At 42.2% G+C, this 11515-nt stretch overlaps 1 protein-coding gene across 3 annotated transcripts in view; it reads right to left on the reverse strand.

The window, feature by feature from the left end:
- Window positions 1-11260, reverse strand: part of CARMIL1 (capping protein regulator and myosin 1 linker 1) — a 231920-nt gene extending 220660 nt beyond the window's left edge. Inside the window, exon 1 of one of the 3 annotated variants that reach the window (XM_063451656.1) lies at window positions 10907-11260. In XM_063451656.1, the coding sequence (XP_063307726.1) occupies window positions 10907-10946 (40 nt within the window). In that variant the 5' untranslated portion in view covers window positions 10947-11260. The remainder of the gene's footprint in view (window positions 1-10906) is intronic. The other 2 variants (XM_063451655.1, XM_063451657.1) reach the window with 2 other exon arrangements.
- Between the last annotated feature and the right edge of the window lie 255 nt (window positions 11261-11515).

Consider the following 11515-nt stretch of genomic DNA (forward strand, 5'->3'; position numbering starts at 1 on the left):
AGTAGAAATCACTACATGGGCCCAGCATTTCTGTTAAAATGGCTAGACCTAACATCTCAAATTATGCCATTTGTTATACTCTGGGGTGCCTACTTTTGAAAATGGTTTGCCATAACGGTGGGAATGTTATTACCCAGGCTGCCATACTCTCTGAAAAGCTACATAGGCCCAGAAAATAATATTGGCAAACTTACAAGCTGTAAGGGCATCTAATATATTTCGCCCTGTGACTTATCAGTAAAATCTGAAATAATAGTACGTGGGGGTACCGTTATATTCAGAAGACAGTGTTAAATCAAAATACCAAGTCTCTAGTGCACTAACTAATATCTGTATTATGACATTTCCAGTGAAAATGCTATTTATCTGATTAAAAAGACAAAAATCAAAGTAGAAATCGCTACATGGGCCCAGCATTTCTGTTAAAATGGCTAGACCTAACATCTCAAATTATGCCATTTGTTATACTCTGGGGTGCCTACTTTTGAAAATGGTTTGCCATAATGGTGGGAATGTTATTACCCAGGCTGCCATGCTCTCTCAAAGGCGAGATAGACCCAGAAAATCACTTTGTTAAATTGCCAACTTTGAAAAGGACATCTAATATTTTTGTCCCCATGACTTCCCCCCCAAAACAGAGAATCTAGTACATGGGGGTACTGTTACATTCAGGAGACAATGTTAAATACAAATAGTGAGGCTTTGTTGCAATAACTCATATCAGGAATATGAAATGTCCTGTGAAAATGGAGTTCATGTGCATGAAAAAGCACAAATAAAGCTATAACCCCTATGTGGGCCCTTCATTTCTGATAAAGTGGTTAGACCAAACATCTTGCAATGCACCATTTCTTATACTCTGGGTTGCCTACTTTTGAAAATGGTATGCCATAATAGTGGAAATGTTATTACCCAGGCTGCCATGCTCTCTCAAATGCGATATAGGCCCAGAAAATCACTTTGCCAAATTTCAATGTAATAAAGCCTAAATGGATAAGCCGTATATATGACCGTGTAACTTTCCAAAACACCATAAAACCTATACATGGGGGGTACCATGGCGCTCGTGAGACCTCACTGAGCAGAACTAGGAGTGTTTCAGGGCAGTAAACTATATACTAACAATAATATTATCAGTGAAAGTACAGATTTTATGTGAAAAATGCAAAAAAACCAAACAAACACTAAATTTGGCTAGGGTTTGTGCCCAAGTGGCTACTAGAAAAGACTGGGCATACCCCATTTTGAATACCCTGGGATGTCTACTTTTTCAAATGGTATGCCATGATGGGGGTAATTTTCATTTCTTGGCTGCCATACGGTCTCAAAGGCAGCCTGGACACTGCAAACTAATCTGACAAATTTCAAGGTGAAAAAGCATAAATGGATAAGCCGTATATATGACCCTGAAACTTTCCAAAACCCCATAAAACCTATACATGGGGGGTACCATGGCGCTCGTGAGACCTCACTGAGCAGAACTAGGAGTGTTTCAGGGCAGTAAACTATATACTAACAATAATATTATCAGTGAAAGTACAGATTTTATGTAAAAAAAAGAAAACACAAAAAAAACCGCTAACTTTGGCTAGGGTTTGTGCCCAAGTGGCTACTACAAAAGACTGGCCATACCCCATTTTGAATACCCTGGGATGTCTACTTTTTCAAATGGTATGCCATGATGGGGGTAATTTTCATTTCTGGGCTGCCATACGGTCTAAAAGGCAACCTAGGTCACTCAAACCAATCTGTCAAATTTCTATGCAGAAAATAAAATAATGGACAAGTCGTATATTTGACCCTGTAACTTTCCAAAACCCCATAAAACCTATACATGGGGGTACTGTTTTACTCGTGAGACATTTCTGAATACAAATATGTATGTTTTATTGCAGGAAAACCGAATAGTATTCTGACATTAACAGTTAAATTGCCATGCTGAAATTGAAAAATAACAAGATTTCATAATTTTTTCAAGTTTTTTAGATTTTATTCATATAAAATGGAGTTCCATACATGAATGTTTGATATTAAATGAAAGCCCTGTTTCCCCTGAACAAAATGATATATAATAAGTGTGGGTGCACTTAGTATGAAAGAGGTAAATTATTGTTGAACAGACATATAGTCAAAATCTGTGGTTTGTTTACATTTTTTTTGGTTCACAACTTGTACATTTGGCTGCGGTCTTAAGGGGTTAAAGTTTCAGTAATACAGGGTGGGCTCTGAGGGAAAAACATGAATTTAAAAAAGTGCAGTTTCCACAATACAGGGTGGGCACAGTGTAAATAAGGTGCCGTTTCCGTTATATACCTTGGTACACTATAAATAAAGAGTCTATTCTACAAGGCAGGATTGGAAAGAAGGAAAAACATGAGGTCATAGTGAATAAAAAGCAGCGACATCGGGTCACCTGCATTAAGTGCAAAAAATCAGCATCAATCTTTCCAAAGGATGTTTACATACCTCCCAAACTACCGGTAAGTACCTTTCTGGGGGCTCAAATGTACCCAGCCTGCTTTCTGAAGCTGCTCATTTTTGGTGTGTATGAATGCACCTCAGAGCTTTTCATTAATAGAAATTCCAGTAATGTGCATAAACACTTGGAAAGTAGTTTGTGTAAGTACCATCTTTCTTAATAGAAATTACTTTGTTTAGTTGCCTCACTTTAAGCAGTGCAGTCCCAATTTAGGAGCCGTGCACCATTTTGCTCTTCCAATGTCCCACATCCCCAAGATACCAAATCGATATATTAATTCAGATTTACCTTATTTACAGAGAAGGGCTGTGTGGAAGAACAGGAGGTTGCCTGTATGCAGTTAACCAGTCAGTGGTGTGGAAGCCACCTGACACATCCCTAAGTTAGGCTACACACCCACATTCACTTCAGCCATCTTAAAAGCTGACAACTACAACAAATAAATACCATATAAATTCCTAGATTTTACTATTAACATGACGTAAAGTCATGATTTTATTAAAGACAAGGAGGCGAGTATTATTCTTCTCTTTCTTTAATTCTCCCTCAGCAGCGAAGAGAGATATATGCAAAAGAGAGAAAAAACAAAATAACATTAGCATATTGGCAGTGCTATCATTGGTATCCACCCCCTTATTATATAAGGTGTAGCACTCCATGCTTCTTCCTCTTTCTGTAGCGATCCGAAGACCAGATCAATAACCGAACGATAAACTTGGCCCGAACAGGAACAGTGGGCGGTAGTCAAATGTCCATTCTTTATGGGTGGACTGTAGCACCTTGTATCGAAACTTCAACACCTTGATAGCATAATTCAGTCTAAAATGAGAGGAGAAATATGGTAATATTTGGTTGGTAACTGGTTGTATCATATACCCCAACATAGGCCTTTGACTTATTATGGACAAAATTGTTGTCATGTCGTCATAACATATGATATTTTTAATTAACATTATGTCTATTTACATCAAATTATAGTCACTTACCTGAGTGACGTACGGAAACATTCTAATATGGTAATCTGATCATTAAGACACACCCAATCTGTGGTCGATACCCGTGTGAAATCCAATCCCTCCACCCAGGGAGGGCGGGAGGGAATAATACTCGCCTCCGTGTCTTTAATAAAATCATGACTTTACGTCATGTTAATAGTAAAATCAAGGAATTTTATTAAAGACACGGAGGCTCCTATTATGCTCTTTCAAAGCTGAACCAGTCTGCGGCCTTCAGGATGTCTTCCAATCGACATCCTATTGTCGATGCTTTAGAAGCCATAGTGCCTCTGACCGAGTGGGCTTGAAAGACTGACGTCTATCCCGGCCGAAGCCAATAAACCATTTTGCCCAACGGGCGAGAGTAGGTGTAGGTACTGGAAGGTGCAGTTTCTTCAGTGAAATAAACAAAGGAACGTCGTTTGATGGTCGTAGGGGAGAAGTACGGGATTCGTATTCTTTTAAGCACAGTATCGGGCACAGATTTGGCTGATTTGGAAGTCGTGGGTAGAAGAAGACTTGCTCAGTCGCCGATTTCGTTCTCCGTGAAATATCAAAGGACACTCCTTCCGGAGTGAACATACGGGCTTGCCAGTCCAAAGCCCTTACATCTGACACTCGTTTACAGGATAGTAAACAGAATATCATAAGTAATTTTGCTGACAATTGTTTAATTGACAGTGCCGTGTTGTCGGGCCATTCCTCTAGGAATTTGAACACTATGTTGACATCCCAAAAGGATCCATATCTGGATTTTGGTGGACGTGAGAAACGTACACCTTTGAATAGGCGACAGACCAGGGGGTTCTGTCTGAGAGGAATTCCGTCCACAGTATCATGACCTGCCGAGATAGCTGATCTGTAGATGTTGACTGTACGGAATGCTTTGCCCGATTCAAACAGTTGTGTGAGGAAGTCTAGTACCGTCTTTACAGAAGCTGATACGGGATCCACTGATTTTTCCAGGCACCAATCGGACCAAGCTCTCCATGCCGTAGCATATGTGCACCGTCTTCCTGGTGCCCAGGCGTTCGCCAAGAGTTGGGTAGTTGTTCTCAAAACTTCTGTGATTTCCCAGGGTCCCCGGAAAGGAGCCATGCGCCGAAGGATTCCCCGTTCTATCAGGTTGTTGTTTCTCTCCATCCGGATTGGTTAACAGGGAGGTTTGATCCGGTAGTAACTGTGGGAAAGCGATCGCCATTTCCAGAAGGTGAGGGAACCAAGGTTGAGATCTCCAGCATGGTGTTATCAAGACCAATGTGGTACTGTAGCGTCAAATGTACGCCAGAGTCCGGGCAATCAGTTTGAACGGGGGGGGGGGGGGGCATATGCTCGTCCCCTGGTCCAGTCCTGAAGAAAAGCATCTGTTGCCAAGGCCTCTGGGTCCGGTCACCAGCTGAAAAATTGAGGAAGTTGTGTGTTCAGTCTGGACGCAAAGAGATCCACACTCAAGGGACCCCATAGTCGTGCGATCTTGGAGAATACCTTCGGTTGAAGTCTCCAATCCCCTAAATCCCTCAGGTATCGGGAGTTCCAGTCCGCGGTGTAATTGTCTAGGCCTGGTATGTGTTCCGCGGTCACCGACACATTGTTTCGCAAACAATAATGCCAGAAGTCTCGAGCCAAAACCGCCAGGATGCGTGATTTTGTACCTCCTAGATGGTTTATGTACCACTGGAGTGGAACCGAAAATCTTCCTTGGATTCTTCGTCCAAAGTGATGTTGGTCTCGTACGACTGACCGTTCCTTAGGCAAGATGCTTTCAGGCGTTGCAACGCCCGATAGTGAAGTGGTCCCGGGAAGATCGCCTGGATGGAGGACGCTAGTAAGCTGATTACTCGAGCCAGTTGTCTCAGAGAAATGGCTGGTCGGTTCATTAGCCTCCTTATCTCCTTTTTGATGTTGGACATCTTGTCCGCCGGGAGGCACAGAATTTGTTGGATGGAGTCGACTCGGAATTCCATCTGTTGAGAGGGTAGCACCGATTTCTCCCAGTTCACCAGGAAACCGAGGTTCTGTAGGAGGTGAAGGGTCCACGACAGGTGCGACAACAGAAGGGATTGTGTCCCTGACAGTATGAGGATATCGTCCAGGTAGATAATGAGACGAATTCCGTGTAATCTGAGGAATGCAACCACTGGTTTCAACACTTTCGTGAAGCACCAGGGAGCGGAGGAAAGACCGAAAGGAAGGCAGCAGAAGCGCCATTTCCTTGTACCCCACTGGAATTGTAGTAGATTCGTGTGCGTCGGTGTTATCGGGATCGTGAGATACGGATCTTGTAGATCGAGTTTCACCATCCAGTCTCCCGGGAGGAGGAGATCTCGGAGGCAGTGTATGCCCTCCATTTTGAAATGACGATATTGGTTGAAGCCATTGAGGGGTCTTAGGTTGATAACCGGGCGGACACCCCCGCCTTTTTTCGGCACTAAAAATAGGTTGCTCACAAAACCTGGGGTATCTAGAGGGATTTCCTCTATGGCATTTTTGTTTCGTAGGACCTCGATCTCCAAGTCTGAGAGAACAATGCCAATCTGCCCCCCACATTTATATGGGAAAAATTGTACTCACCATAAAGGCGTTTTCCTGGGATTGTTCCTCTGCCGCCTTGGGCATTCCAAGATCTTCCTCGAGAGGGGAAGAATGGAGTGAAGGAACGTTACTGGTTTTGCTGGAGTGTTGATGGAGCCTCTGCCCGGTCTGGAGAAACCTCGGGGATTGCGGCCGGGTAGACGGCTCCTCCCTCTACCGGCCCCACCGAAAACCTTTTGGTGGAAGACTCTTTTAATGGCCGATTGTGCTTTATCCAGAGCCGTGAAGGTTTTAACATAGGAACCCAGATCTTTGACGAAGGATTCGACAAATAACAGACCCTTAGCCGAGGCTCCTGGTTCAGAGGAGGCCATGCTAGCCAGTTTGGGCTCAATCTTCAGCAGGATAGCTTTCCTGCGTTCCATTGACATGGCTGTATTGGCGTTGCCGATCATGCAGACCAAGCGTTGGAGCCAGCCAAACGCCACATCAAAATCCAATGGTGCCTCACTCGACTGAGCTGCTTCCAGCAGATCATACAGCTTAGTGACGGGACCCAGTGTGTCTAGGAACTTGTCCTGACAGTTGCGGAGGGAATAGTCTAGTCCCCTCTTAGGTTTCCAGCTGGTTTTGGCTAGAAACTGGGCTGAGGGTCCACTTCTGGGGTTTTTGCCACATCATCAGGTATTATGGGTCGGGGGCATTCCGCTCTCAACTTATTACGGCCCTCTTGGGAGAGGGACTTACGCACCCTGAGGGCTAGGTATTGGGCGATGTGTTCAGAGGGTTCCCACTCAGCAGAGCGTGGGTGTCTTAAGTTGTCAGGGTCAAATAGAGGTATATCTTTAGGGTCACGGGCGCCCCTGATTGTGTCGAGGCACGTGTCAGTGCCAAGGGGAATTGTTTTCCCTGGAGGCTTTTGCCCTCCGAGAGCTCGTCCTCGTACGGGTCAGACAGGATGGGAAAAGGTACAGGGAGATGGAGGATAGCTCCAAGTATATATTTGTTATAAATAGACTGTACCCGTCTGGAGAGAGAAAGGATCGATTCCCAGATCATGTGAGAGGAAATCCCACGATGTACTAGTTCTTTAAAATGGCCGCCACCTTAATAGGCGACTAGAAACCAAAAAAAATGACCGCTGCGAGTCACCACGCATGCACGGCGCTCACGAAACTGAAAGTAAACTGAAAACGCTGTGCGGACGAAAGTAGGTCCGCCGGCGGTGTAGAAATTAGTGCCGGGAAACGCCGCGGGGCAGAGTGTGACCGGGGAAGGGAGCCCCAACCCGAGGGGGGAGGAAAGGGAGGGAAACAGACAAACCCAAAGGGGAAACGGAGTATAAAACGGTCACACAAGAAAATTGCAATGTACAGCAAAAAACAGATAAATGAGCAAATGCAGTGGGAAGGGATTAAATAATAAAGAGCATCCTAATAAGCAGAGCAAATAAACAGAGCAAATACAATATAATCCCACCAGAGCACACTATAGGTAAGAGGAGAGTGTACTTATCTGGTCTGAGGGAGCAGCGAAGAAAGAGGAAGAAGCATGGAGTGCTACACCTTATATAATAAGGGGGTGGATACCAATGATAGCACTGCCAATATGCTAATGTTATTTTGTTTTTTCTCTCTTTTGCATATATCTCTCTTCGCTGCTGAGGGAGAATTAAAGAAAGAGTAGCATAATAGGAGCCTCCGTGTCTTTAATAAAATTATGTTTGCTATCGAATGTAGATTACTGGTACAAACAATTATAAGCTCACATTTTTATACACAGAAGACACAAAAAGATTGGTAATGAAGTAAGACATGAATTTTGTGAGATCTGATTGGAGTGTACAAAGAATCAATTATTTAACAGCAATGCTTTGTTATATTACAGCTGTGGTTTTTAATTTACATTGTATCTATAATAACTGTGCCCTTAAGACAAAGAATCTCGTCTGGGCAAGTCCTAGCAGGATATCTGAATTTTTTTTGCTGGTTAAGCAGAATTTATCTGTCTACATAGTTCATTCCCATAACACTATAGAATGGGAGTAATGCATTGTATTTTTCAGTAAGTCAGAGTCAAGACCTGTGCTTATTACCTTATGGAGTTAAAAACAGACACAAAATTTAATATTGTTAAAACGTTCCATGCTTTTTAAATGGCTGTCAAAAGGGACTAACTTTCACGCGTGCTATGACATAACCTAAAAGGTTTATAAAACTTCCAGCTCAAATGCCCTAGAGCAGGCAATCCTCACTAACATGCCAGGACCTGCAGCACTGTTACCAATGAACTCTCTGCTTATGTAGGTTCCATTCTATAATGAAGGCATAGATTAATATATCAACAAACGTTTCAAGCCAAGCTGGCCTAAAAAGATTTCTGTGGAAAAAACGGTATATCCTAATTGCATTAACATTCCCACAAAAAAACCACTGTTTATGGACATAAACAACAAGAGGGATATTCTGTAAACCATAAATTTCCAGGAATTATCCAGGGAATTGCAAATTAACTGTTGTGAAGAATGTTTCTAGTTCACCTATTTAGGCCTAAAGTTTATTTCAATCAATTCATGATTTAGTAAATAACAGTGTACATATATTCCCAACAGTCGCTATAAACACCACCACCGGACAGTATACTTCCTCCATATCATGGTACTTCCTCTTCAGCTTCTCATCATCACCTAAACTAAAAATGACAGGACAGATAGCGGTTGAACACCTGATTACTGTGCGCATGTCATCTCCTTCCACAAAACAAGGTGACAAGATGACACTGATCTCATGGAACACTATCTGGCAGACCTTCTTTATGTCACTGGACATGAGGTTCTTAACCTCTGGGTCACAGTCTGAAATATGTTCTCCATGGGTTTGGAATAAGTACATCATATTCACCAGACCACCGAAATTCCCACAGTAAACCATTTATTCTTCTTACAATTGGAGGACTCCAATGAAGCTGCTTATGTTTATCATCTGTCAACTTGATGTCCTTCATACTTCATTTCAGTACCACTACACTCCTTTTATAAAGGGACAACCATCTTACTATTTCCAACAGTGTGTTCTCTAGTGTATCACCCAGCAAGAGAGAGATTACGAATGAGCCTACATTTATGTATTGTATATGGACAGTAGGGCTTACATAGCACAGCCTTATCTTACTCAGGTCTGATTATCCAATTACAAGACCATCCGGACTCAGACTGGGTGGAATCTGGGAACAGTGGTCCTGTGCTTTTAATTTTTTAATGTAAAGCATTGAAGTTTTTCCTGACAACTACTAGTGGCACTTTCAACTCCATAACCAAATAAAACTTGGTCCTGCAATCACACGTGGTTGATATGACCGAGTTTTAATCTACTCAGAAAGATAGTCACTAGAAGAAGTCAAAACAGCATTTTGTTATTATATTAAAAGAGTTACATGATGTGCTGTCCAATCAAATGCTTTGCTTTGAGCATGATTGCTGACATCACCGGATGCGGAGTGGGTGCTGCAGTGAATGAGTTCTGGCGCTAGAGATAAAGTGAGTAATCTTTATTTTTCATTTTTCACAACAAAGGTGATGGACAGCACGGACAGGGATATAAAAGGACCCTGTATTTCTAAATTAATGATTATTTTGTGACTAAAGGTTCCATTAAAGATCACCAAGGGTTTTGACATACAGCACTAAGGCACTATTCAAGCAAATATTAACTGTACTGTTTCATAGAATTATCAGATCACGTGTCACTACAACTACTGGCAATTGCAATAAATTGTTTTTGGTGATTTGTTAGAGAACTTGGCATTCTAACATATTGCCAATGAACCCTATTGTATATAAAGTATGTTTATAGCTGGAACCCTGAGCTATTGTACTAGTACAGATAAATCCGTAAAAGCAGTTAACATCTTTAATTACATGTGGAATTTTGGACACAAACAGGAAATATAAACATATAACCCCACAGAGAGGTTTACCTAGACAAACTAAACACACAGTGCAAAATCTTGGAATTTCATGTTAAGGCAGTTTTTTTTTTTTATGTAATGCCTCAAAAGTATTTTGGCATGAGTGATTGTAGGTCAAATGATGCGCTTAACATTTTGATCTCTAGAGGGACATTTACTTTATTTACTAAAGTGATAATTCAAAGTGAATTTCTACTTTAAGGCCAGAGTAGCCAAACTGAAAGGATAACTGACTTAGAGAGGATTTTTCCAGTTTGTTTATTTTGACCTTAAATTTTAAATTTTCTGTGAATCCTCATTTTAGATCTAACCATGTTAGACCTCACTATTAGCTTCCATCAGGCTCATGGGATCAGATTGGCTATTATCACCATCATTATTTTCTACTATGTTAACATCAGACTGGCAGTGTGTTAGGAATTCCAACAAGCATTCATTTCTAGTGTTTGGAAATTAATTTATTTTTTTTTTTTTAAATAAAAAAAAAAGGCATTTTTTATTTATATATATATTTAAAAAAAAACAAACAAAAAAAACTTTGTTTCCCCCAATTGCAGTTTTTAATTTGACACGATGAAATATCCATCGGCAGTTCTATCAGGATAGAACACTCAGCATCACAGAGATTAAATTACCTTTAATCCCCATATGAGGGATACAACCAGAGTATAGAAATCCATCCTGATCTTCCTTAAACTCCTTGCCCACTCTGTCTGGGGATTTACTATGCTTGTCAATACACTACAAGCATAGTATACACAGCCACTCCCACCTACATTAACCTCTCTACAACTGAATGGCAACATTGTATCACCTCCACTAATGAGTTAATCCGGGGCGCACTGGGCAATAACCTGTGGGCACATCATGGCACTGAGCCTAAATAGGTGCTCTCTCGCTGCATTCAATATATTCACACGCAGTGATCTCTTACCTATCAGTTCTCTGGGAACCTCTGAGCTTTCTTCTGTCATTTTCAGCCCTTCTCTCGTCAATGGTTCAATGGTACCAATCAGCAGCAAAGCTCCCCTCCGATTCCAGCTCCACAGCGCCTAGGGGAACAGGGGGCCCCTGGTACAAGCCTGATGCAGAACGCCAACCTGTTCTCTGCTAGTGGCCATGCCCACTCCACTGCCCCTCCATGCTCCAGATCTCTAGGTGACTCCTCTAAAGCAGGAAATAAATGTATCCAGAATGAGAAATCCCTTGCACTGACTACTGGGGGAGAGGCTTAGAGACAGGGAGAGGGGGTGGGGTGTGAATGAGATAGGAGGAGGGGTGGCTGATAACAGCAGCTTTCTGCCTCCCTTCCCTTTAAGCTTCCTTTCCCCCTTATTTTTCCTCCCTAGCCACTTTCCCCTTTGCAGGCAACAAGGCCCTCCTCTGTCTGACATAACACACCTCCGGGGCAATGGGATTTAACCCTTTAAGGCTTAATGGAGGAGTAATTCAGTCAGAACAACCAGCCTCTCAAGGTTCTGTATTAAATAGAACGTGCAACTCATTTAGCAGGGGCAGAGCTGTGTAGATTCGCAAAATAAGG

The sequence above is a fragment of the Pelobates fuscus genome, chromosome 4 (assembly GCF_036172605.1).
Source record: "Pelobates fuscus isolate aPelFus1 chromosome 4, aPelFus1.pri, whole genome shotgun sequence".
Taxonomy (NCBI): domain Eukaryota; kingdom Metazoa; phylum Chordata; class Amphibia; order Anura; family Pelobatidae; genus Pelobates; species Pelobates fuscus.